Here is a 27665-nt window from a genome sequence, read left to right on the forward strand (position 1 = left end):
AATCATAATAAATATGAAGGTGTCAACCATCCACCTTCCTATACCATTTGAATAGCCGTGTGTGTGTGTTTTATTTTTATAGGATGCACGTGAGCATCCATATGTATTAAATATAGCATATAAATAAAGCTCGACCTGACCTGACATGACTAAACTCTCTCTTGTATGATTTGAGGTAATACAATTCTTCAGAGACATCTGAGTGGAAAGGATTTAAAGACAGAAGCGTATAGCCCCCACTGGGGTGTCCAATTCCTGAGACACTAGCAGACAAAAAGCCTAATGGATTTATGGGTCCACAGCCAGAACCGCATGACGCTAGAGGCAAATTGTGCATGGGCATCCACCTGGTTGTTTGGCTTCAGATTCAGGTAATTGCTCAGTCCAGCAGGGCTGTGACGATAGGTCAATGCACTGTTTATGCAAAAAGACCCAGCATCCTGAGGCAGAGGTTGATGTTGCAGTTTGTTGCACAAAGTTATATTCAAACTTTTCTGCTTTTCTACAGCAACCTATCTGTTTTTCTTTTTTTTTTACTTCTTACACTTGCTGCATGATGTCAGATACTGCATGTGTGTCACCGCAGTTTGTGAATGATGCAAGCCAGATAAACTGTCATTTTGCATTATAGCATTTTAATTTCAGACCGGTATGAGGAAATACAAATATGATTGAAGGAAATACTGTATATAGCGTTGGTACATGCGATCACTGTATTTGATTATGGAAGGTAGTTTTAGCACATTTATATCCACACGTCTAACATTTCATTTCCAGGTTGAGCTGCAAGAGAGAGGATGTACCCTGAGGCTCCCCCATGTGTCTCCATCTGACTCGGTGAAGCATTCTGTCTAACACTGTAGTGGGCATATAAAGCCATCTGAAAACTGGAGCTAAGCTGTATGTACACCAGCAGAAGTAAGTGTCTATTTTTAGAATTGGAGTGCAACATCTTTAAATGAAATAGTCCCCATCTGCTGTTTTCCAACCAATGTGAAGGCTCTTTCCACACAGGCTTTTAATTAGGTGATTCTCTCAGATCAGCAGAGGGAGCCACAACTCTTGCTGTATCTAGATTTTTTTTTTTTTTTTTCCTTTTTTTTTTTTTTTTTTTTTTTTTAATGTGGAGACAAAGCATGGCTGTGTGACATCCAAAAAGGGAGACTGCAGTGTGACCACAATCACTGTCTGGACCAGAGCCTGAGAGGACTGCACTCTCCCTCCCACAATTTAAAATCCATTATCAGGATGACAAGTGCTTTTTTCAAGGTGGATGTATCATCTTTCCAAGGGCATGGAAAGCAACAGCTCCTGTTTTATTCTATTGCTCCAGTATTTATCAGAAGAGCCAAAATAAAAACGTTTTTCTTTTGCATGTGCCTATGTCTGGACATTAAAGTGCAGAATTTTATAACTGTACCTCAGCTTTAACTTCATCAAACTTAAAGGTTAACATGTGGGGTTGAATACAAAACCAAAAAACAACCTGTGTTGCTGGTTCTCTGGTTTGTGGATTGGATTTCTGACAGTCCAAATCAGTGTATGCTGTATGCTCCTGAAACATGATATGCATTGGTTGTAATGGAAAGTTGACACTCTTTTGTAGACAATGTTTCATGAGTCTGAGGCAAAGCCACATACTTTACACAATGTGCTATTAAATGCAAGGAATAGATTACCATCAAATTGTCAGTCATTTTGAAAAAATCTGATGACGTTACATCGTCACTGTCATATTTAGGTGTGGAAGTTTTTATTGGGGAGTCAGTGAGATTAGTAAAAATGTGTTACTGACTTTTGTAGTTTCCTGTTATGTCACTTTTGTTGTGTAACTGTACCATACTGACACCTTTTACTATCTGTTTTACAGGAAGCTCAGTTTTGTCGATGTCTCCTACTTGCACCTCCGGCTCATTCTTTTTCATGAAAGGATCGTAAGTCTGGGGGATCTCAGTGGGCCGCAGTGATGGGCCTCCCTCCCTCTGACATAGTGTATGCCCAGAAGAGGGAGAGAGTAATCAGATTTATATACCGGTCCATTCGCAGCCCAAATGTGACAAATGAAACAGAGGCTGGAACTCAATATCTGAAAGATGAAATGTGAGAAAAAACAACACAGGCGTGCTTTGATATGTTATGTTTACTGAGGATCTGTGTCCCACTGTGCCCCGAGATGCACCAACACACATACTGTACACACACACACACACACACACACACACACACACACACACACACACACACACACACACACACACACACACACACACACACACACACACACACACACACACACACACACACACACACACACACACACACACACACACACACACACACACACAAAGCCATGCAAGCCTCCCTAGCTGTATGACCAGCAAGTGGGAGAGTGTACATCCTTCTGGTGGTTTACTGTATCTGTTGTAAAGAGCTTTATCATTTCTTCAGCATTCTGCCTGCAGTGTTTGTGTATTACAATCCAGACAGCAGTATATCATTAGTTCACTTTTAATTCCATTACACAAACATATACAGTATTGCTATCTCTTTAAGTAATGAAAAGTGTGTGCACAGCAAAGCCAAATTCATTGTAAAGTTGAATCCCTTACAATTAAATTGAGTGCTCCTTTCGACTGGTTGTAGTCTTATTGTTCCATTTGAGAGCAACAGCAGGAGGAGGATAATGTGGTCCTGTTCAGGGTGGGGTAAACTGAGGACAAGCAGGATGGAGAGGAAGAGGAGGACATTGCAAAATGTTTGGGGCATTGCCTTTGCACATGCCAGATAGAATAGAACATCTACAATATGGACTAAAAGTGCATATTTGTGCTTATGTTATAATTATAAGATGATGCAATATTTCAAAGCGTGCGACAGACGCATTAAAAATAACCTCTTCCCTTAACATCCTCTTGTCCTTGTGTTATTCTAAATCAGTGAGAAGACAGCTGGAGAGAGTGTGTGTGTGTGTTCAGGGTTCACTTAAGTGATAGGAATTGCATCTCTGCAAATGCCTAAAGGAAGCCTCTGGTTCCTCCACCTCTTTGCAGGATAAAAAGCAGTCTGTCCTCTGTCAAGGTTTAAATCAGTGATATATTTCTCTCCTTCTCCTCTCTCCTTCCCCCTCCCCAATTCACCCTCAATCTCTCTCTCGCTCTCTCCCTAATGAAATAATGAAATTGGTCCCTCTTTTCCTCTCCTCTTGCTTTTCTGCGTGAGTTGACACTTGGCCAGATTCTTTGGTGCAGCAGACTAGCTGAGTCATAAAGGTTTCAGAGCACCCTGATTTATGGACAGTGATGGGGATGAGGGTGAGGCAGCAGGAAAAACACCGGTGTCAGCTCACTGATCACACAGAGACACATCAGGAAGGAGGCGACCTGCTGACTTCAAATAAAGACAAAAACGCGACTGTAACTCAAGTCTTTTACATCAGACATGGGTTTTGTAAGTCACTACAAATCTTACCAGGCTTTATTGGCCTTGTCATGTAGACCGATGTAAACCAATACTGTCTGATGAAACTGTGATTTTGTCTTAAATAAGCTGTTCTTTTAATGTATTTTAATTGGCTTGGTATCTTTTGCTGAAACAGACCAACAATGCCAACTTGCTGACTGTGCTAGTTTGCTGCAGCCCTCCATTCCAGTCAATTGTGGCCAGATTTAACAATGTAGATAGAACCAAAGTCCCTTTGGCTGGCATCTATGTACTTTTCCTATTAACCTGTATCAACATCTCAGTAAGAAAGAAGCATTTTGTTGTAACTCCTGAATGAAAAACGAGCTCCCAGGCAATGAGCAAGTTCATATCTCTGCCCTTGTTTGTGAAAGTGAGTCACAGAATTTGGTCACAAAATTAAAATGTTCTGCTCATGGGTTTATTTATGCTAAATGTTATTTGATTTGACACTTTAATGCAACTGTTTGTTGTACAATGAAAATGAAAAGCCTGGAGCATGCTCTAGGTCGACAAGGCTTCAAGGGTTTATTGGAGTTCAATGCAGCACATCATTGACTTAAAGCACTCAGTGAGGAGTTGAAGTAAGGCATTTCAAACTGGGTGTTGCAGATATAGACACCTGTTCAAGCATATTTTGGTGACAGTAAAGTACCGGCAAACAAATCTCCACAAAGCAGAATTTCCTGACTCATCCCGTCTTCATCAGTACTTTTTACATTGTTTTATATCTTTGCTGTTACAGTGTGCACAGGTGCATACATGCTATGCGTCAATTAAGTTGATCATACAGAAGCAAAGTTCGCCAACACTTCTGATTTAAAGAGATTTTCATTTGGTTTGAGTGAGACATTTCTGCAGAAAGAGCACCGAACATTTTTGAACATCCTTTAGCTAGAGGCTGGCAGGTATTTTTTTTAAACATTACACTTTTTTATCGGTTGTTTTTTCACTTTTCTCTTCAGCCTCCGCCTCCTCTTCTTTTTCAGTTTCATCCTCCTCCTTTTCACCCTCTGCATCACCTTCCTCTTCTTTCTGCTCAGCATCTTCATCCTCTTGAGGTTGGCTCTCCTCTCCTCCTTCCTCCTCGTCTTCTTTTTCTCCATCCTCTGCCTTACCCTCTTCATTTCCCAAAGTTATGTGAGAAGAGATACAAGTTAGAATTAATTTCTTACTATTCACATGCACATGTCAATTAAACAAAATCACCACACTAACCTTCTCCATCTGCTTCTTCCTCTCCCTCTTCTTGTTTGTCTTCCTCTTTTTCTACCCCTTCTTTATCCTCTGCCTCCTCTTCCTCCTTCTCATCTTCCAGCTTCTCCTCTTCTTCCCCCTTCTCTTCCTCTTCCACCTGCTCTTCCTCCTCCTCTTCAGGAGGGCTGGCCTCCGCCTGCTGTGCTTGGCTTGCGGATATGGGCTCTTCTGTGGAGAGCAATGAAGTATACAAGCGGGAGCTCCGCAGGTACGGGGCTGCAGAACTCAGCTGAGACTGCATGGAGAACTGTGTTCTTCCATAGGATGGAGCAGCATACATGGCTTGAGAGTAAACAGCAAAAGATCCTGGTCCTGCCACACTGAAACGATTCTCTTCCCCTTCAAGGAGTTTCCTAACAGAATAAAGCAAACAAGTAAATGAGATGCTAAAATATTTGTACTGGTGGGATTCATTTGAAACCCACAATTACACAAAAAACACTACAAATACTGTGTATAACACACTTACCTGTATGCTGCAATTTCAATGTCCAATGCCATCTTCACATTCAAGAGATCCTGATAATCTTTCAAGTAGCGAGCCATGTCATTCTTGTTTGCCCTCAACTCATCCTCCAGTTGATTTATTGTACCCTGTATAAAGAGAAAAATTAGTTACACATATAGGCTCGAATGCAACTGACATCTCATTTAATCGTTGGAGCATCAATAGCACAATAACTGCTCAATTACTGGCCATTTTGGCAGTCTTTTGTTTGTCACAGGGTTTCTTTCTGTTCCTCACCTGCATTGCAGAGATCTCAGCACTCTGTTTCTCCTCCACATCCTGCAGTTGGTTTTCCAGAGTTTGGTTCATCTCACGGCAGGCATCAATCTCCAGTGTTCTAGATTTGAGCAGCCGGCGATATTCTCCGGCCTCATCTTTGGCGCTGCGTGCACTCTCTGTGTTGCGTGCAGAGCCTACTGTCATCACATTCATCTTGTTGCAGAACCATTCTTCGGCTGATTGAAGGTTTCTTTGAGCCAGCTTCTCATACTGCACTCGAATGTCACGAAGAGCGGCAGAGAGGTCGGGTTTGGCAACCTCCATCTCCACTGACACCTCTGCGCTATACTGTATTTGGGCCTGCAGCTCTGCAATCTCACTCTCACAGAGGCGCTTCAGGAAGGCAAGCTCATCCAGCAGGGTCCCAACTCTTTTCTCGAGCTCAGCCTGGCCCAGTGCAGCCTCGTCTGCCCCCTTCCTGGCATCCATGAGCCTGCCCTCTGCTTCCTCTCTGCCCAGCACTTCGTCTTCATAGCGTTTTTGCAGGTTCCTCAGCACGTCCTCCATCTCATCCCTGTGGTCCTGGGCTGCTTGCTTCTCATGGCGGGCGTCATCTACAGCAGCACGGAGCTGGCGGATCTCATGCTCATACAGGGATCGAAGGTTGGATGGCGCTGTCTGCCTCTGCCTGAGCAGAAGAAGTTCAGTCTCCAGCAACTTGTTTTGCTGCTCCAGTTCATGGACCCTGTCAATGAAGCTTGCAAAGCGGTCATTCAGGTCCTGCAGCTCAGCCTTCTCCTGGGTTCTTAATGATTTGAACTCAGAACTGACTTGGGCGGCTTGGTCAAGGCGAAGCTCAGTGGCAGCGGCAGACACTGGAGCAGAAAGAACGGTGGAGTAGCCGGAAGCTGCTCGGGTGTATGTGGGATAACTTCTGCGTGAAGATGCATAGGAGGGTAACGGGGCAGAGTGGGTGGAGTAGGCAGACCTAGACCCTATTCCTCCTCCAGCTCCATATCCTGCAGTGCGCACAACTACTCTCCTCTTGTAAGTAGAAGGGAAGTAAGGGTCAAAGCCGGTGGAAGTCATGGCTTGAAAGACGATCTGCTCTATGTCTGGGAATGTAGCTGGGTTGACTGCACAGTGAATCTGCTTTACTCTGGCTTTTATAGAGCCAGTAATGACCGTGACGTAAGCTATTTTTTGCAAGCATGCTGACAGAAAGAATTGATAATGGTGCCAGCCAGCCAGTCTCAGCAAAGGGAGAGCTGGGGTGGGGTGGTGATGAGTGTGGGGGATGGAGAAGGCGGGGTGAAGCTACGATGGAGCAACAAGGGACTGCAACAGACAGGGTCACTGAGTACAAAACCAGTATACTGTTACTCATACAAACTGCAGAAGTTGTGTTGATTTGCCACCATAAATCCTCACAACATAATTTATCCGTCATGTGCCTGCACAAACTGCATGATGAAAGACAGGAAGAAAATCATCTGTTTTAAAAGATGAGACATGCTTTGCACAGTTTTGCATCATTTGGCAGCAGTGTTAGAGAGAATCTTAATTAAAATATTATTATGGTCCAAGTATCCGAAGTGTCACAGTAAACCAAAGCAAAGGAAATCAGCTGGAGATCAAACAGTTTGAACATCCTGTGATTAAAAAAAGTATCACCTCATTCTCAGAGAAAATATTTTACGTGATTATAGATAAAAGTTTGCCCCCTAGTGGTTGTGTGTTTACCGTGCAAGTCAAACATTAGAAAATGCTGATGACAACTATCTTAGGCAGAATACACTAATGTATTAAAAAAAAAGAAAAAAAAAGTATGCCCTACATGGTCATCCCACGATTTAGCTTACATGAACTGCACACTTAAAAAGTAGAATATCTCAGTAATAGGTTGAGGGTTTGATCCCCTTTTTACTTCCACTGCAGCATTATGTGGCTTTTCTTAACTTAAAAAGAACATCCGCAAATAAATACGTGTGCATTTCAAGTTCTATTTTGACACAATTTTAATCCATTTTAAAACTTGTTTTGGCAAATACACAAAAGGTAAAAATGTAAGTTTAAGAGTCCATTTTCTTTATAAAGTATTTTCAAATATTACGTGAATGTTTTTTTTTAGGGCGTGCAGGGACCTTTACCTTTGCAGTACATGGCACTTCAGTATTGTGTATTGCCAGTGTTCAACCAATAACCTAACGTATCATTGGTCACATGAAAACACCCCCAGGGAATTGACCAATGAGTGACAACGTTACTAATTGGCGGGTAGTAAACGTCATGGAGTGACGCAAACGCATCCAGCGCCATCCATGGTGGACAACAACAAAGGATGCGGGATAAAGGAAGTTTCTAAACTGCTTTGGGCCTCATGGCCGCAGTTTTCCGAGAGTCTGCTGTTTTGTCTTAAGTACTCGCACCTTTACAAATGCAGTTAAACCGGGAATGAATAGTAAGTCGTCTTGCTTTATAACCGATGGTCGCCCGGGGATACCACGAGCTAACGTTAGCGAATGTAACGTGTCTGCTAACGTGAGCCAGCTGAGGAAACAACGTGAGCTGTTTAGTTATTTGAAATTAGTCAACCCTATCCGGAGTTCTGGTTGTGTCTGTTTAGGACAAACGCCACTTCTGTCCCACCGCAAAGAGCATCTAACCAGGCTAAGTTCAGAGTGGCATTAGCCCTTATCGATGAACAGTTGTCTCAAGCTGATCTCAGCCGGTCGCCCCCTCTTTTGCTCCTCTCCTTGTTTAGTGGCTCGTTTAACCCGACAAGCTTTTGCATTTGCTTTTACAGAATAAGAAGTACTGTTGTTGACCAGGCAGATGACTGGCATTGGCAAATGAGAGACCAGATGTTGTGCAGTGTTAAGCAACCATGCCGTCAGATATAGGCCTATCTGTAGAGATATTACATTTAGTTTCTGTCTTTGTTGATCTATATATTCTCTCAAATGTACTAGGATGAATAGAAACAGATTTTTTGGGGGGTGGGGGGTGGGGGGGGGTACTTCTCTTTGTAGTGGGAGATAGCAGGGTGTGCATTTATCTGACAGACTTCCTTGCCACAAATAGCCTTTCAGAAAACACGTTTCTCTTCTTTCCAACGTCCAATACTTTTGAGAGTTTAGTTATTAGGCTGATGCTGATACTTGGAGTACGTTTCATGGATGCGACAGAGCAGCGAGTTTATTACCTGGCAGACTGGCTTGGTATTTTCTTGCTTATTGTCTTCCCTGCATACGTTGTTTTTTTTGTTTTTCTTTCCTCAATTGCCGTTTTTACGTTTCTGCAGATCAAATCAAAACCTGCAAAGGACGAGGGTCAGCTTTCAAGATATTAAAATGGTAAAGGCGTTTAATGACTGTGGAAGCTACACCCTTGAAAGCTGTTTTGCATCAATGCGCTGTGATGATGCAGAGTATTCTGCTCTCACAAGAACCCTTTCCTAAGATATATTACAGCTTGCTAAAGATTTTCGATCTACTGTTGCTCGTCTTCCTTTTCCTTTACAGATTCGCATTGCAGCACTAAACGCTGCCTCGACAGCTGCGGATGAGTCTCAAGACCCCTTGAGAAGTAACAAGACTCAGACAAAAGAGGCTCAGGTAAATACGAGATGCAGATGAATCATCAATATTAACCCTATCCACTGATGCAGATATTTGCTACTGTAGATCTAGATAAATCTAATTTTTCCTCCTTTTTTTTCTCCACAGGAAGCTGAGGCATTTGCTTTGTATCACAAAGCTTTGGATCTGCAAAAACATGACAAGTTTGAGGACTCTGCCAAGGCCTATCATGAGCTTCTCAAAACTCCACTGCTCAAAGAGGTAAAAATACCCCGAAAGACTATATAGTCCTGTAAATGATGTCGCAAAGTCCTTGTTAATATGGTTTTACAGAACACCCAAAATCCGGTGTATCTGAGATGTAATTACATCACAGCTGCAATACACCCTGTTTAGTCAGTGAAGAGGATCACTTCTTTTGGTGTAGACCTAATATTGATCTGTAATTGTTGGAAAAATTACTCGGAGGCTTGGTTCAAAATCAAACACATTGGACATTTTATTCTTGCAAGAAGGTGCAACTACATGCACCCTCAAAGAGAGGTGTCCAGCAGTGCTCCCCCCAGCAGTCATCTCGCCCCAGCCGGGCTCTACCCAGCCTGGTTTCCTCCAGCAGTCATCTCCTCCACCGTCCTCGTCTTCCATTCTCCAACGCTGTCCTCTTCCTTAGGGCAGCTTTTATACAGTTGACAGTCACCCCCATTCCCTTTGTACCTGCTTTTGTATGATAATACATAGTTGGTTGTAGGTCACAAGATAGTCATCAATTAGATGCGGAAAGAATCACTTGCAAATAAGACAGAAAATGAAGGAAACTTTTCAGGGCCTGAGACTTTCTGGAGCCACAATGCTAACAAGAGGAAGAGACAAATTCTTTTTTTTTCCCATCAGTAATAATGATAATATTTAACCCATATTGCAGCTTTTTTGTTGTTGTACATTTTCTGAACACATGGAATAATTTAGGGAACTTGTGCTACAATGGTTTGGTAGTATTGTTTGAAAAATATCCTTTTATCTCTCTATTGTTCACAGTCTGTGAAGGTCTGGATGTGCCAAATATGTTCTTCTTCCATCTAACTATTGCACCTCAAGGATAGTATTCAGATTTACAATATGCCCTTCTAATGTGGCTTTGTGGTCGCACAAACCTTGCCCATATACAGGAGCTGTATTTGTTATCATTCATATTGCTTGATGGCCTTTAGACGAATCTGCACAATATTGTGTTTGGTGCCAAATGAAATGAATCCTGTAATGTTTTAGGCCATGCCCTCAGAAGATCAGAGAGTGGGTCTCAAGCATCCCGGACTGATGTTGAAATATTCAACTTTTAAAAACTTGGCGAGTATGTCTGCATCGCGGGATGACCTGGACACCGCCATGGAGTTTTATTTAGAGGTACAACAATAACAGAGCCAGTTTATTTGTTTATCATTACTTTGGAAATATCACTGCTATCTACACCTTCATGTGTCTTTTTCACATGTATGAATAACACTGTGTTTTCTGCTCTGTTCTTTCCACAGGCAGTTATGTTGGATTCCACTGATGTGAACATGTGGTACAAAATTGGTCAGGTGGCTGTGCGACTGGTGCGCATCCCTCTCGCTCGTCATGCGTTTGAGGAGGGATTGCACTGTAACGCAGACCATTGGCCCTGCCTGGACAACCTCATAACTATTCTTTACACTCTCAGCGACTACACCTGTATGTAACACATCATTGTAAGCTTTTTGCTCATTACCAGTACGAGAACATAAGTGTGGAAAGAAAACTATTATCTGCATTATTTTTCCAGGCTGTTTGTACTTCATTGCCAAAGCCCTTGAGAAGGATCATTGTTACACTAAAGGCCTGGTGCTGAAGGAGAAGATCTTTGAGGAGCAGCCTTGTCTGAAGAGGGATACCATGCAGATGTTCATGAAATGGTGAAGCTAACTCACTTTTTTTTTTAATGTTCTGCAGCTGCAGCTCTGTGTTTTCATATCACTGACAAACCTCTGTGCCATGGTGTGGCTTGTTTGCAGCGACATGTCTATTCACTATGTGGAAGTAGAGGAGGAGGAACGTAAATCCATTGTGGAAGAGGCGCTGGAGATCCGGAGGAGCAGGCAGGAGCTCTCTTGCTGTGAACCAAAACCTGACCTCGTCCTGATTCAGCCCATCTGCAGCCTCTCGTGAGTGGTTTTGTTTTCTTTTTCCTGTCTGAGTGACTTAAATTGCTTTTTTAACTTTTTAAATAATTCAAATGAAATTTGAAGTCAGCAGTTGAGCATATGTAATTATTTTTCTCAGGATAGATTGTTATAAATAATGGAAATGATACTAATGCACAGCTTTCTTGCAAAGTTACTACATGCAGAATTGTAATTCTTGCTGTTTTGCTGTGAATCAGAACCGTATCCTCTGTTTTTATCTCAGATGGAAGCATGTGGGTGAAAGCCTTCTTGCGATGTACAGACATCAGACCACATGTGAGCCACCATGCCCGAGTCTCGGCCGTAGAATCGACTTATCAGAGTACCGTGACCGTAACTTCCTCCAGAACCTCCCCCAACCGACCAGCCCTGTCAGTATGGGTCAGACAGCTGTGCTGAGCAGCAGCCCCAGTTCATCCCTGCCGCCAGTGTCCTTCCCTGAGCCAGCCGCGCTGTCCCAATCCTGTACTCAACCTCAAATTACCCCCAGCCATACCACTGTGGAGGTCACCACTTCTGCTCCCCCTGTTGGTTAGTTGTTTATAAAGAAATATTTCTCTCTTGCCTGCCTACATGATTATTTTTAGCAACTGTAAATGCAGCTGTCACTAATATTATTAGTCTTTAAAAAAAAAAATTAAAAAAAAAAAAAAATCTTCCAATGTGTTCACAGCTACAGCAATGGAAGTTTCACTTACAGATAAAGTGAAGAAGGCTCCAAAAAGGAAACGAGTGATGGAGGATAGCGGGGAAACAGCCAAGAGACGTTCTGCACGTGTCCGAAACACAAAATGCAAGAAAGAGGAGAAGATAGATTTTCAGGAACTGCTTTTTAAATACCTACCTTCCAGGTAGCTTGTAATAAACCTTATATAATATGCATAAATATATAGCTCATCATTGTTCTGTTTATTATAAGCTATTTTGCTGGTTCGTTTTAGGCTAAGAAAGTTTGATCCTGACAATGATGATGAGAGTCTGAGTAATCTTGAGACTCAGTGCGCTGGGAAAGAGGACATGCAGCCTCTACACGGGAGCTTACCTGCTGACTCAGTTGAATACATGGAATCTGGTATGCAGTGCATCCTGCCTATGTCTTTATAATACTCTTTTGTGCTGTGTTGGAATTTCTGTCATATTAACAAACTCTGCATTCCCTTCCTCTAGAACAACAGGACGTCCACAACTTCCTGCTCAATAACATGACCAACGGTGGCATACTGGACCTGATGATGCGCTACCTGAAATCAGTGGGTCAGAAGTTCATCGAGGAGTGGCCTCGGGGGCTGACAGCTGTGGTGCTGGAGGTCCATCAGACCTGGAGGAAGCACAGCAGCGGTCTTCCTAACCCACTGCTCCGGGACTGCAGCAACCAACACATCCGGGTAAATGGCGAGGAAAATATTGTGTGTTTGTCAGAACTAGACTCTTATTTTGCACCCACACTGACCTCTAATAAGTGTTTTTATATTTGCTACATGCACAGGAAATGTTGGCAATGAGCTTAGCGTGTATGGAGTTGCAGTTGGAACAATGGTTACACAACAAAGGGAAGACTGGTAAGTCTGACCCACATATTTTCTGTTTGGATTTTGACAAAACTTGGTTGATTTATCCCAACGGTTTCTACAATGTCTGTTTGTCCGTCCATGTGTCTACATGTCATAGCTCAACCACTACTGACAAAATCTTGGCTAAACCTAAATGTGTTGCTTTTTTTGCATTTTAAAAATGTAACTAATTGGCCTAAAGGGCACTTCAGTTATTGTTAAAACTAAACATTACGACAAATAAGATTTGTTAAATATTAGAAAGTCATTGTTTACGTTTGGCTTGTACTGATATTTTTATTCCTTGTATAGTTACACCAAGAAGCAGCAGCAGTGGTCCTGGAAATGAGACAAATGACTCAGAATTCCTAGGGCAGTACTTCCAGGGTGATTTGTTACTTCTAGCTCTGGGTTCCTCCCAAAGAGACCTGTTTGAGGATGATTGGTTGGATGTTATGGTGCGTGTCTACTGGCTAAAGGCACGATCCTTGGCCCTGCAGGTAAAGTCTTCATTTTGGTTTTCTCTCGCCTGATATTTGATTTCATTAGTCGTTTTCACTCAGATCAGCCCGATGTGACCTGTTTTGTTTTTCTCTTCTTTTGACAGGGAGACATGGAGTTGGCCCTCGAGAGCTATGATGTCTGTATAGGCCTGTTGCAAAGCAAACCAAAGACCACAGATGGGAAACATTACACAATCAACCTGCCGAACCTACGAGTAGATGCAGCAATCTCTGTAGAGGAGGTCAGTGGTGGCCAATAAAACTGTTTTCTTCATCAATATAAACCTTCATTTCCAACATATCATTTTTCTCTTGTCCAGTCTTTGAAATACCATTAAATGAAATGATGATGCATGATGCACACATTTTCAAGGGGAATGAAAAATGCTGCTTAAAAATCTCATCATGTTCCTCAAAAGAGCTTCTCGTGTAGCTGTTTGGACTGTGAATTTCCTTTGGGTTTCATTTGTTCCCAATGACAGATTGACAAGAGGCTGAAGTCTCTGGAGCGCTGTCAGTCTTTGGAGGAGATCCAGCGGCTCTTTGAATCTTCAGACTTTGAGTCTGTTGTGCGCCTGCTGCAGCCCACTCTTAATTATGGAAGCAGGAGCAAACCTCTGGATTTTGTGAGCTCAACCCCAGAGCGTCCTGCACAGCTGATGCTACTGCAGGTTAGACATACAACAACAATATCAGTCAAATCAATTATTTTTAAATACAGTGGTGTGAAAAAGTGTTTGCCCCCTTCCTGATTTCCAATTTTTTTGCATGTCTGTCACACTTAAATGTTTCAGATCATCAAACAAATTTAAATATTAGTTGAAGATAACACAAGTAAACACAAAATGCAGTTTTTAAATGAAGGTTTTTATTATTAAGGGAGAAAAAAAAAAAATCCAAACCCACATGGCCCCATGTGAAAAAGTGTTTGCCCCCTCCTGCTAAAACATAACTTAACTGTGGTTTATCACACCTGAGTTCAATTTCTCGAGCCACACCCAGGCCTGATTACTGCCACACCTATTCTCAATCAAGAAATCACTTAAATAGGACCTGCCTGACAAAGTGAAGTCGACCAAAAGATCCTCAAAAGATAGACATCATGTCGAGATCCAAAGAAATTCAGGAACAAATGAGAAAGAAAGTAATTGAGATCTATCAGTCTGGAAAAGGTTCTAAAGCCATTTCTAAAGCTTTGGGACTCCAGCGAACCACAGTGAGAGCCATTATCCACAAATGGAGAAAACATGGAACAGCGGTGAACCTTCCCAGGAGTGGCCGGCCGACCAAAATTACCCCAAGAGCGCAGCGACGACTTATCCGAGACGTCACAAAAGACCCCACAACAACATCCAAAGAACTGCAGGCCTCACTTGCCTCAGTTAAGGTCAGTGTTCATGACTCCACCATAAGAAAGAGACGGGGCACAAATGGCCTGCATGGCAGAGTTCCAAGACCAAAACCACCGCTGAGCAAACAGAACATTAAGGCTCATCTCATTTTTGCCAGAAAACATCTCGATGATCCCCAAGACTTTTGGGAAAATACTCTGTGGACTGACGAGACAAAAGTTGAACTTTTTGGAAGGTGTGTGTCCCATTACATCTGGCGTAAAAGTAACACCGCATTTCAGAAAAAGAACATCATACCAACAGTAAAATATGGTGGTGGTAGTGTGATGGTCTGGGGCTGTTTTGCTGCTTCAGGACCTGGAAGACTTGCTGTGATAAATGGAACCATGAATTCTACTGTCTACCAAAAAATCCTGAAGGAGAATGTCCGGCCATCTGTTCGTGACCTCAAGCTGAAGCCAACTTGGGTTCTGCAACAGGACGATGATCCAAAACACACCACCTCTGAATGGCTGAAGAAAAACAAAATGAAGACTTTGGAGTGGCCGAGTCAAAGTCCTGACCTGAATCCTATTGAGATGCTGTGGCATGACCTTAAAAAGGCGGTTGGTGCTGGAAAACCCTCCAATGTGGCTGAATTACAACAACTCTGCAAAGATGAGTCGGCCAAAATCCCTCCACAGCTGTAAAAGACTCATTGCAAGTTATCGCAAATGCTTGATTGCAGTTGTTGCTGCTAAGGGTGGCCCAACCAGTTATTAGGTTTAGGGGGCAAACACTTTTTCACACAGGGCCATGTGGGTTTGGATTTTTTTTTTCTCCCTTAATAATAAAAACCTTCATTTAAAAAGTGCATTTTGTGCTTACTTGTGTTATCTTTGACTAATATTTAAATTTGTCTGATGATCTGAAACATGTAAGTGTGACAAACATGCAAAAAAAATAAGAAATCAGGACGGGGCAAACACTTTTTCACACCACTGTAGGTGAAACTAGATGCTGGGGCTGCAGTTTATGCAAGCCATTTGGCCACACCCACTCGCAAAACACATCAGATGTGTCGTCTCACCACGCCGAATGCATGTGCCACTTTTCATGAGGTACCAAGCATCCTTTGACCGTAAAAATCGACTTCCTGTGCCACAGCGAAAAATCTAACTTTGCAGCATCGCAATGGCGACGCCCTTTGACAAAATCGAACGGAATTCTCAATATATCATCAACCACATGTTTACGCTATTCTCACCCGAATTTAGGTTTATGTGATCAACCAGCTCGACGTAGCAGGTGAAAGTATGAAAACAAATTCGAAAACAAATTCTTTTAACAACTTTTAATTCCAAACATGTTAATAGTGCACAGGAAAAATTTCAAGTCGGTCTGACGTAATGGTATAATGGAACTTTTTTGTACGTCTTGGTGTGATACACATGTCCACTGAAATTCGTGCATGTATGGAAAATGTTACTGCCGGGGCATCTCTTTAGGTGGCGCTAGCGAGCCATTTGGCCACGCCCACTCACGACTCCACTACAATACGAACTTTTTCAGGAGGGAGGCAAACACTTTTTCACACAGAGCCATGTGGGTTTTGATTTTTTTTTTTCTCCCCTAATAATAAAAAACCTTCAATTAAAAACAGCATTTTGTGTTTACTTGTGTTATCTTTGACTAATATTTAAATTTGTTTGATGATCTGAAAAACATGCAAACAAATAAGAAATCAGGAAGGGGGCAAACACTTTTTCACACCATTATGTGATGAGCTGAGTTTGAACTCTCTTCCTTAGAACTCATTGTTGAAGCTGCAGGACTTCCAGCAGTGTTTGGAGTGCAGCGAGCTGGCTTTGAACGAAGCCCTGCAACAGCTCAACTCCGCTCCAAACGGCTCTTCTCCTAGCAAGGAGGAGTGGGTCTGCACCATTGGAACACTGCTGGACGGCATCGAGGTCTGCTTCACCAAAAAGTCTGAGCTTCTAAACCATGTCCCCCACTTCTCGAGCATGGCTCGACTGGCAAACAACCTCATTCAGGTAAAAAGAGAACGCTGTAACTGACACTACAATAGGAAATGGATTTACCTTTTTTGCTATGTTAATTTATTGTTTGATTGCTTTTGTTTTTTTCAGCTGATTGATCTGAGCATGACCGTTTCCGATGATCCCAAGGAGCCTTATTTCTTCTCGGTCCTTCCTTGGATTATCCTGTATCGCATTATCAAACACGAGGAGGCTGCGTTTCGCTGTATGCTGCGACAGCATATGTCCGTCGGGGATGATGAAGGTTTGTTGACTTCTTGTTTTCATGCATGTGTTTATCCCATGCCAGCTGTTACACTGAGTGACCCTGTCAAGTCTCATTTTCAGATGACTCAGACACTCCCATGCTGCCCTCTTCACTGATGCTTCTGAACACAGCTCACGAGTATCTTGGCCGTCGGTCCTTGTGCTGCAGCTCAGACGGTGCACTCCTCAAGTTCTTCGTAAGTTTGTTTTGTAGACTTCTGTCTGAAAATACTTTTATGGTGGCCGAGTTAATAGCTGCAGCTTGCATCTTCAATTCGAAAAAAGAAATGAAAAGATTATAATAATTATTCTATCTTCTGTGCTTACTTGTTTGGTGTAGGTTCAAGTTTTGGAAAAAGAGTTTGCGGCCTCTGCCAACAATGACTCTCATCCCTACAAAGAGGAGTTGGAGATGGCCTTGGAGCAGTGCTTTTTCTGTCTGTATGCCTACCCCAGTAAGAAGAGCAAGGCCCGCTACCTGGAGGACCACACATCTCCACAGGTTGCTCACTCAGACGCTTATAGCATGCTACCTGGTCATGCCTTTGATTTCATCATTTTTTTGCATGATCAAAAAGTGTGTTTGCCAGTCAGAAGTTAGTCATTTTAGTTACATAGTCAAAAATTTCTGCTAAGTTTGCTTGACCTATTTGAACAAATATGATATTATTTCACTAAAAATGTAAAAGCAAATGCTCCAAAAGGGGCTGAGCAGATATTTAGATAATGGCCAAATGGTGGTGAAGAGGCGGTGAAGGCTTTGACTAATTGGTATGATTTCTCACCTGTGTTAGCAAGCCTACACAAACAGAGTGTTTGAAAAGGAGCAGACTGCCGATGACGCAAACCGTGAGCCCTCATTGACCCTCACGATACAGAAAAGCTATATCCATTTGTATTGTTTTGTAAGTGCAGTGTGCGTCTGCGGTCACTGAAATAAAGCGAGGCTGTGAAATTGCGCTAATGGCATCAAAGCATGAATTGACGGACTGAGAAATTTGAACACATTTAGAGCATCAAACAACATACCTGCACAAATCTGGTTTGCAGCACTTTATGCTCTCGCTGTTGTTTAGTGTTTGGTCCACTTTTTTAATCTGGCATTTGTTTATTTTAGGAGCAACTTGACAGAAAAAATTCTTTGTGAATACCTAGATTTGATCTAATTTTAAATAATATTGTAAGAACAGGAGTGAGTCAAAGCAGCAGCAGTCTTGTGTATGCAGCCCTTATCTGTTTGTATTTTTGTAATGCGTGTGTCCAGCCACTAGGTGGGTGTCATTCCAACAGTTGTATGTCCCAGTGCATTTTCATGACAGAGATTCTGACTATGATTATGGACTACCACTATGCACTAGAAGATTCCTTGTTGCCACAAATATGCTGTGGCACTGATGTTTCCTGTGTTTTGCAGGTGGAGCTTCTGTGGAGTGATGCCCTCTTCATGTTCCAGTATTTCAAACCAAAGTCACTGCCTGAGTTTGACAGCTATAAGACAAGCACAGTGTCTGCGGAATTGGCCAATCTGCTGAGGAGGTTTGCCGGCATCGCCCCCACAAGCGACACCCCTGTCCTCACTATGGACGAAGTGGCAGCCTACATCGAGGACATGACAGAAAAGGTCAGTCGGTGGGGCCACACTGAACGTGAGGAGCACCAATGAATCAGACATGCTTAACATATTTTTCTGCATCAATGTCACTCATCTTATTTTGCGGGTTTGTCCTTGAGAATAAGGATTATTAAAGAAATGTTGAATTTCGATCTCTTTAAGGCCCCATGCCTTCCTGAAGGCAGTGCTCCAGCTCCTCCAATCATCAATGAGATCTACTACCTGCTGGCTGATTATCATTTCAAGAACAAGGAGCAGTCCAAAGCCATCAAGTTCTACATGCATGACATATGCGTGTGTCCCAACAGGTAGTTCATTTCTCCGCATAATCTTTTGTTTTTTTGTTTTAAAAATACAATTGGATTTTGCAGTAAATGTTGGCAAAAATATGCATGTGTAAGGTTATCTTTTTGGTTGTATTGAAAGATAATAGTGACTGTGGCATTGATGCAGAAACTGTCTCCCCTCAGGTTTGACTCCTGGGCAGGTATGGCTTTAGCTCGGGCCAGCCGTATCCAGGACAAGCTCAACTCCAATGAGCTAAAGAGTGACGTACCCATATGGAAGCACTCCCAGGCAGTACTTAACTGCTTTAAGAGGGCCCTGGAAATCGACAGCTCCAACCTGTCTCTCTGGATCGAGTACGGTACCATATCATATGCACTACATTCGTTTGCTTCACGGCAGCTCAAACAGTGGCGGAATGAGCTTCCCCCAGAGGTGGTTAAACAGGTGAGGCGCATGTTGCTCTTTATCACCTGTCAGTTCATCTTGTGTCCACTTTCATGTCAGACGTATGAGCTAAACAGTCGCTTTCTGTCACTTTTCTTAAGTGATCTGTCACTTCATGAAGTCGCCACCGTGCATGTATGTGTGTTGTTTTAGATGGAAGAAAGGAGAGACTCCATGTTGGAGACAGCGTTCCAGTGTTTTCAGGGTGCTACCCGCTGTGAGGGTGACAGTGATGAAGAAGAGTGGCTTATTCACTACATGCTGGGGAAGATAGCAGAGAAACGCAAACAGACTCCAGTGGACTATCTGCAGCTTTACAAAAAGGTAAACAGATATGTAGACTTAAGGCTAGACATTTAATTTGACTTGATGTTATGCAAGAAATTCAGTCAATAATTTATTTTTAATGGACTTTGGTGTTGAGGTATTTACTCTGGTGTCATACAGAATGTTTCACTTTCTATCAATGGAATATATGTTGGCTGGAATCTGTGTCAAAGCATACTGAAACTTTGGCTTTAAATTTATAGTTTTATTGATTTTGTTTAGAATTGCAGTTGAATTGCTGGTCACCTCAGAAAGACAGAAATACAGGAATTCAAGTTGAAAAGATACAACCAGGGCTGCAACTAACCTAAGGACGGAAACTTTGAATATAGTTGTCATTACGGTAAAAACCAGGGAAACAAAACTCTTTTGTTGACTGTAATTGGAATAATCCTTTGATTGCAGACATTTTTCTTTCGCTCCCTGGAGTTGTTTCATAATCCACCTACACAAACAAAGATCACTGCCACAAGATGTTTTTTTTTCCCCACGCTAGAACAATGTATGGAGTTAGTCATAGCTCTGTTGTTCTGATTAGATCAGTGGAGGCAGATGGACCTCTAAATGCAGTGTAATGGAGGTCAGCAGTGTCATGGAGGACATTGTGAAAGCAGTGAACCGTCATATTGGCACACATAGCTGTCTACTACTCTTTATCTGTTCAATTTAATTTTAGTTAAAATGCAAAAATAACAGTGGAACATTGTCCCAATACAATGTACAAATAGAAAAAAGCAACCTGATTCAAATATGAAAGTCAAAGAAATATTAAAAGAACATGTTTAAACATGTTTAAAAACAATCAGTATCAATAAAATGTCAATGTTAAGGGAAATGTTAAAACAACATGCAATAGTAGCAAATGCATGGAGAGCTTAGATAAGGGAAGCTTCATGGTCATTGAGACTTGGTTCATATGTGAGTTAAAGGACATCGTCAAAATAACTTTCTAAAATATTCCTGGTTATCCGGGCCGTTATGTCTATTAGACATGCTTGAAGTTTAACTAACTGATTGGTTTCATAGTTAAATATGTAACTTCTGTATACAAATGGTTATTCATTTAGTGTTTCCCTAATGACATTTGCAACAGGAAAAGTATCAGAAAGTATCTCACTCCATTTCACCAGTTTAGAAGTTCATTTATATTGACAGATGATTGTTGGGTTGTTGACTTTTCTCTTCTATGCTTATAGGCAGCACACTATCTGCATGAAGAAGCTGCCAGGTACCCCCGGAAAATTCATTACCATAATCCTCCTGACCTGGCCATGGAAGCCCTGGAGGTAAGCAATCTGTGACTGGTAGCTCAAATAGTGTTACATCAATGCAGTGTTATATAAGATAACTGTGAAAACACATTCACATTTACAGGCATTGCCCACATAGCTGTGGAGCGTTAAACTTCTTTTTCTAACTCGTAGTTGCATTTCCGCCTGAGTGCCACCATCTTAAAACTGCTGGAGGCTCATGAACCTGAACTGGAGCACGAGGTCTTGTTCACTCTGCTGGTTGAGGCAGCGACAGGGCCATTTGCAAGGGGGGAAGAGAAGAGTATGCCAAGCATGCCAAGGTCCCATGAAAAGTAAGTTATGTGAATTTAAACCTGCATGAACTAAAACAAAAAAACATTTGATCCCATAGTGGAGCATGCATTCTTGTTTTTGATTCATTTCAGGGAGAAACCCCCCTCTATGATGGATGAAGACTTTAATTGCTCCTCAGTTTGCATAGGGAATGTCCTCAACTCCTCCCTTCCATCAGCTGTCACCCCAGGTCTGACATCCCCTCCTTACGTGGCCACGCCATTTGACCACGATTACGCCAAACGCAAAACACTCCGAAGGCAGCAGTGGCAGCAGCAGCGGCATGAGGAGCAGCAGGCTGATGGTACAGTCCCAGTCCTAGACACCATTTCTGGGGTCTGGCTCTTTGCCCTTTCTGCACTGGGACAGGAAGCCCGCTGGGGAGTCCTCAGACTGCTAATCACCATGCTTAATGGCTTCAGTTTCAGTTACAGTGATCCCCATGAACTGGGTGATTGGGATGTGGTGAAATGGGCAATATGGCTACTGATTATTTGACTAATCTGCTATGCTTGACAAAACAGCAATGATGAAACAAATAGATTTCAAGGTTGAGTTTTGCAGAGGGCATTACAGCCTGTGTGTGTGTGTGTGTGTGTGTGTGTGTGTGTGTGTGTGTGTGTGTGTGTGTGTGTGTGTGTGTGTGTGTGTGTGTGTGTGTGTGTGTGTGTGTGTGTGTGCGTGCGTGCGTGTGTGTGCGCGCGCGCAAGTGATGGTATAACATCTCATTTGGCTGCTTTATCACTGGTTTTATTTTCTTACCAATAACTTTGCCTCCCCTGATATGTTCTAATCACTGTTTGGTCTGAACTTCCTTAACATAGCATCACGGACATATTTGTGCTGTTGCTGACGTGTGTAATGTGCATCAAACCAACTGTTGTTGATCGGTACCACACCAGAAGAGAGCTGCACATTGTCGGTGATCCTGATGGTTATTTCATTGTGGATTGCACAAGTGGTTTGCATTGTCAGACTTTACAAAGTGTTTTGCTAATAATAACCAAGTCTTTGTTACTGGTTACATATTTATCAGCAAGCACTTCCCTCTTTATAATAACCTGTATTTAATCTGGTAATTTACTAAATTTAAAATATTTTCAGAAATGATATCAGACATCTCTTAAATGATTTAAAAGTAAAAGCTTAAATTTATCCAGTTTGATGAGATGTTTATGGTTTAATGCTTTTGTTATTCAATCCATTTACATGGTGAAAGTAATGTAAGGTTGTTCTCTTAAATTTGGATTGTTTTATTCACATAAGATTGAGTTTAATGTGTTCACAACAGTTGTGGTTACTCAACGTGACAGTTCTGATATATAGCATTGTTTTCTGTCTTATACAACCTTGCATAGAAATGTGGTTGTTTGTTCTCATCAAGCTGGATATGAAATAGAAATTTAACGTGTGCAGTATTGTACGAGATGTACAATACTGTTTTCAGTAACGTACATCTCGTACAGTGTGTGCAATGAACATCATAACTGACATTTTTTATTCATGCCCATAAACCATCTTCTGCGTCAACTCTTGCTCTTGCAGTGTTGCAATTATAATTCTGTGTTTATTTCAAGAAAAGATACTTTCAGTATGCAAGAAGAGATATTCTTGACCACTGACTGAGTTCATTTTGATTTCCTGAACTGGGCAGTGTATTGTAAAACGAAATCCAAAATGCTGTTTGGAGAACATCTTTCCATATGGCAAAAACAGTGACACCCGTCCACCCACCCCCATGTACCATGTTTACCTTGAATGTGCAAATAACGCAGCCATATTGCCCATGTTGCCAGTTTTGTCACCCTTTCCAGATTCCTTCCTACCTACCTACCTACCTTCCTACCTACCTACCTACCTACCTGCCTGCTACCTCTTTGCCTGCTTGCTTTTACCACCTGCTTTGCCATTTATATGCATGTAGTTCTAATGGGGGTGAATGTCTTCACAACTGGACAGAGTCAGTCCTTTATCACAATCCACTAAATTGTCTGGTGTATCATATGGTCACATTTTATTTGAGTTTGGTGTGGGGAGTAATTTTACACAAAGTCAAACTCCTGGGAGATGATTCAAAATCTTGCGTGAGTCATGTTTGCTATTTTCCACTAATTGGATATAATTTCTAATTATGGCCAATTAGTGTAAAAATGCCAAGTCAGAAAGAATGTGGCTGTCCTGTTATTGGCACACAACTCCATGCACATTGCTGCTTGTAGGTGTCCAATCTCTTTGACTTGAGTCTGCTTAAATTGCATCAAGGTGATTAGACTTCAGGGCCTGATTCAGACATGCATTTATTTTTATTTTTAATCATTTTTGGGAAAATACCTCCTTTGTGATCTCCAGTTGGATTTTTACAATTCATTTTCTCAGTACTTCAACACTACTTTAACAGTAGCCAGAGTGATTTCGGTTTTTTTTTTCTTCTTTTGCATTCAAGGAAATGCACACCGCTCTTTGTGTTTTTGCGACATCACTGAAGAGGCAGCACTTTATTTATGTCACAGATTGTGGCTTTAATTTTCAGGCTCAGGAGGGAAACATTGATCTTCAAAAATAATATCAAAACACTTCCACTGCAAATTTTGTGTTTTCACAGAAAGAAATGTGTGTCTGAATCAGGTTCTGCATTTTCAAGGGGAGTGGCATTAAATCTGTACTCAGTTGTCAAGAAACTAAAGCTATTGCTGATCATCTTTTCTATAAATTTAGAGGTGCAATGTTTGCTTGATTATATTTTAAAACCAGCTCCCCGTATCTTCAACAGCCTCACCAGAGTTTGACCATGATTACTGCCTGCCCAGGGCTCCAATAAGGCTGACTTCCCTGAATGGTACTGCTCTTCAAACCCACCAAACATTTTTAAGAGGCTATATTTTGAAACCAAAATGAAAGTGCTGTCTTCTAGAATGCACTGAATACACAGCTGTCAGTTTACACAAATTTTACAGTACCGTAGTAACTTTGCTGTTGACTCATAACTGTAAATCGTTTGAAAAGCCCCATGTGTGCATTATTCTCTGAAATAGCAAACGCTTGTTGCCCTCTCGATTCTCATTTACAGTTCCCTGCCAAGGATTTTTTCTTTTTTGCTGAGGCTGCAGAACATGGCAATTAAGAGGAATGCTGGCATTTTGTTTTTTGGACCCCTTACAAAACCAACCATCTCTCCTCTGTAACAACGTGTCATTAGTGATGCATTAATAGGGATTTGTGGCTCATGACTTATTTTTGTTTCATAATTTTATACACCCCCCACTCCCATTACTACAGGGATTTTTTTGTTTGTTGGGGGGGGCATTTTAAAACAAGCCACCAACCACAAGCTTGAAAAAGGCCTACACAGAATGCTGTTATAATACCACAGATGTAGTCACACATCCTGAATAATTAGTTAAAATTTACACAGTACAGTAATTTTATTGACGAATTAAAGATCGTCCACCCAGAAAGTACAGTATAATCTTTAAAAAAAAAAAAATTAAAGTTTGTAAAGCTTACTTTTTGGACAGAAATATGACATGTGTATTTACCCATGATGTCCTAAAAGTTATCTGTTTCTGTCTTTGGCCGTGCAACTGGCAGTTTAACCCATGTTTTTGTTTTGTTTTGGCAGAGCGCAGTCAGGACAGTGAGGTGGTGTTACTTTCTGACTCCAACTCCACTCAGGACGCCTTCACAGATCCCACCAGCTCACAAGATAGCAGCCACAAACCAGCCTCTGTGAAAGTCAGTTCCTCATCATCAGAAAGTACAACCCCCGTGAAGGATGGGCAGCCCACATGTGAGGACACAGGTATTCAGGACTGACTTGATTCATCTTTTTATGAATGTAATCATAAAAAGGTGCTGTCTTGTGTATATGCACCACTTTGTGCATTAAGACCTAATATGCAAAATCTGAAATCAAGTTTATAATTTGAATTTTACTTCAGCCTCACGTGGAGAGCATACCAGCATCCAGACAGAAGAGAAAGTCATCCAGGAGGAAGTAGAAACGGTGGTGGTGATAATCCCTGAGACTTCGACCCCCAAGGTTTCTGTTGATTCCTGTCCTCATCCTCTGCCCGTCCCAGCCACTCCTCCGAAGCCAGGCCCTTCTCAGCCGGCCACTCCTCAGACCCTGGCCAGCGAGGGCAAGAAGAAGCCCGAGCCCCCCGCCGAGGTGATCGAGGTGCCCAAAGCGCTGCCTGCAGAACGTGTGGATCAGAGACGGATGCTGGTGGAAATGTGTGTCCGTGCTCTCTTTCTTTCCCTCAGCCGCTTCCCTCAGCACTACAAGAGCCTCTACCGCCTGGCCTTCTTCTACACCAACAGCAAGACCCATCAGGTCAGTCCACCCCTGTTAAATGATGACACTACTCCATTCTCATTGCATTTCAAAGGCCAATTCATCCATTAAACCCAAGCCATACACCTATAATCAGTATCCCCTGCCATTAATGGTGACATTTACAAAAGGTGAGTCTTACCAAGAACGCCTACAATTTCCTCAAAAGGCACATAGATCTTTTGCATTGATTATTTCAGTGGCAAGTGTATCAAAGCTGCGATGCCTATGTCATAGTTTTTTTTTTTCTTGGGTTTTCTTGTGGACCTGAGCTCTGCAGTGATACACGAGTTGCTGAAACAGCCTGTGTTGGCTATAAGGCTCTGTGGGCAGAGGTGTGTGTGGGTGGTACCGCAGTGCTCGCTCAGCCAGTTTGGCACAGGGAGATTGTGTTGAGCTTTACTGTGATGGCAACCTTCTGTCAGCACTCTCAAAAGCAATTTCTTAATACATATATTCCGTAAGGGTGCATTGGACATGGAAAGGTTCTAGATTAGGTTTTGTGATATGCTCATTTGACCTCTATGTGCAGTTTTATAGTTTAATGGCTCCCGCCGGTAGTGTCTGCATAATTTTCTTTATTGGTAGTTGTCACAAGCACTAAAATAAAGTTCCGTGAAGAGCTTTTCTTTGTGGCTCAATTAATTTTGGAACAACTTTTGATTGAGGGAATAAGATTTCCCTCAGATTTGGCCTCCACTGGGGGTTTCAGCAGCTTGGATGAAAGCACATTTACCGCAGCAGTGTCTTGATGACAGAGTCACTTGATGTGATGCTGTTGACACAGGTTGCTTAGACGCCCTCACAACCTGACACATCCAGTGTTAAAAGCCTCTGTGCGCCGTTTTGTTCTCAGGAAAACTCACATCGACTGGCCTTTTTATCCTCCCTCCGAAGATGATAGGAGAGGGACATGTGATTTCATGCTATAGCCAGTGGGATTGTGAAGATAACATGAAGTGCCGTTAGCTTGTTATCTTTTCAAACAGGGCACTGGTATAGACACTGATTTGTGAGTCATCATGCTGTGAAGAGGTCTGCATATTCCTGATTGCAAATGATGGATTTCCTCATTAAGAATTCTGTGTGTATGCGGCTATGTGTGTATATTAAAAAAAAAAAAAAAAAAGTATCCACATTTATGTGGGCTTCTTTCATTTATTTATTTATTTCCCAACACAGAATCTACAGTGGGCCAGAGATGTGTTGCTAGGAAGCAGTGTCCCATGGCAACAGCTGAAGCACATGCCAGCACAAGGACTTTTCTGTGAAAGAAACAAGACAAACCTGTTCAATGTAAGTCAGAGCTCAGCATGCACGCATGTTTTGTTCCTCATTTCATGTGTCAATATGTCACCACATATTGCGTATGGTTTGAAGATTCATCATCATTAACTGGCATTCCATTACAGTAATCCTTCAAATTATTAAAATCTCATGAACATTTTTATGTGCGGCAGAAGTAAAAACAACGAAAATCATTTCACGGCTGTCTTGTGACATAAAAACCTGTTGATGTTTCTCAGACATTCAAGGCCAAAATTGCTTGAAGAATGAGCGTGTTGATGGAAATCCAGACATCCCTAAATTTATTGTGTAAATTCTGTATTATAATTAAATGGATTTATTATTATTATTGTTATTAACAACACTCAAAATTGTAGTGAGTGAGTACCTTTCAGGGTACTGGCAGATAAAGAGAAAAACTCTCCTGCTATAAATACACTCTAATTTATTCACTTTAATCTCAGATCTCTGGAACAACAGAGCAGAGTTCAGAAAGATGCTGTTTCAGGCTGTAGCACCTGTGGGTCCATATATTAGAAATAATTGAATATTAACTTGAAATGCCAGAGCAATGGTGGGACAGGTCTGATGTAAAGAATCCTGAAGAGTTATACAGTAAAGTGTGATTGTTTTTGTGGTATTGTACATCAGCTTTTATAACCCTGTTGATTTGCTGTGTACTGGTGTTTTTTTTTGGGTGTGAAGGCTGAAGTCTGCCTATATTGATAGACAGATGTAAAATGTCCCTCCTTTATAAAGTTTTGAAGTGAATGTTACATAAAAACAAAAGATGTAAAATAATAACGTTTTGCATACACACAGATACACCACTCATTGATATTTTGCCTTGCTGTAGAATACTAATGTGTCTGT

At 41.9% G+C, this 27665-nt stretch overlaps 2 protein-coding genes across 10 annotated transcripts in view; one reads left to right on the forward strand and one right to left on the reverse strand.

Annotated features, from left to right (window-relative positions):
- Positions 1-3966: 3966 nt before the first annotated feature.
- On the reverse strand, positions 3967-6566 carry neflb (neurofilament light chain b). The gene is made up of 4 exons (XM_069706675.1): positions 5462-6566; positions 5186-5310; positions 4678-5069; positions 3967-4580 (listed from the first exon to the last, which is right to left on the reverse strand). The coding sequence occupies exons 1-4, from the start codon at positions 6530-6532 to the stop codon at positions 4384-4386; spliced, it is 1785 nt and encodes a 594-aa protein (XP_069562776.1). The 5' UTR covers positions 6533-6566; the 3' UTR covers positions 3967-4383.
- Positions 6567-7760: 1194 nt separating this feature from the next.
- cabin1 (calcineurin binding protein 1) overlaps positions 7761-27665 on the forward strand; it is a 41503-nt gene continuing 21598 nt past the window's right edge. For 3 of the 9 annotated variants that reach the window (XM_069706676.1, XM_069706677.1, XM_069706684.1), the window contains exons 1-31: positions 7761-7904; positions 8748-8799; positions 8968-9060; positions 9172-9285; positions 10291-10425; positions 10554-10734; positions 10826-10955; positions 11055-11204; positions 11449-11756; positions 11899-12076; positions 12167-12297; positions 12393-12610; positions 12712-12784; positions 13088-13275; positions 13383-13520; positions 13761-13949; positions 16421-16663; positions 16760-16913; positions 16997-17112; positions 17256-17417; positions 18330-18536; positions 18690-18835; positions 18998-19259; positions 19413-19583; positions 20783-20872; positions 21011-21171; positions 21265-21476; positions 23943-24008; positions 24792-24971; positions 25111-25505; positions 26688-26801. In XM_069706676.1, the coding sequence (XP_069562777.1) occupies positions 8797-8799; positions 8968-9060; positions 9172-9285; positions 10291-10425; positions 10554-10734; positions 10826-10955; positions 11055-11204; positions 11449-11756; positions 11899-12076; positions 12167-12297; positions 12393-12610; positions 12712-12784; positions 13088-13275; positions 13383-13520; positions 13761-13949; positions 16421-16663; positions 16760-16913; positions 16997-17112; positions 17256-17417; positions 18330-18536; positions 18690-18835; positions 18998-19259; positions 19413-19583; positions 20783-20872; positions 21011-21171; positions 21265-21476; positions 23943-24008; positions 24792-24971; positions 25111-25505; positions 26688-26801 (4908 nt within the window). In that variant the 5' untranslated portion in view covers positions 7761-7904; positions 8748-8796. The remainder of the gene's footprint in view (positions 7905-8747; positions 8800-8967; positions 9061-9171; positions 9286-10290; positions 10426-10553; positions 10735-10825; positions 10956-11054; positions 11205-11448; positions 11757-11898; positions 12077-12166; positions 12298-12392; positions 12611-12711; positions 12785-13087; positions 13276-13382; positions 13521-13760; positions 13950-16420; positions 16664-16759; positions 16914-16996; positions 17113-17255; positions 17418-18329; positions 18537-18689; positions 18836-18997; positions 19260-19412; positions 19584-20782; positions 20873-21010; positions 21172-21264; positions 21477-23942; positions 24009-24791; positions 24972-25110; positions 25506-26687; positions 26802-27665) is intronic. The other 6 variants (XM_069706679.1, XM_069706680.1, XM_069706682.1 and 3 more) reach the window with 5 other exon arrangements.

The sequence above is a fragment of the Brachyistius frenatus genome, unplaced genomic scaffold (assembly GCF_029030835.1).
Source record: "Brachyistius frenatus isolate BFR_SWC_R1_liver_20210118 unplaced genomic scaffold, ASM2903083v1 Contig_64, whole genome shotgun sequence".
NCBI lineage: Eukaryota > Metazoa > Chordata > Actinopteri > Embiotocidae > Brachyistius > Brachyistius frenatus.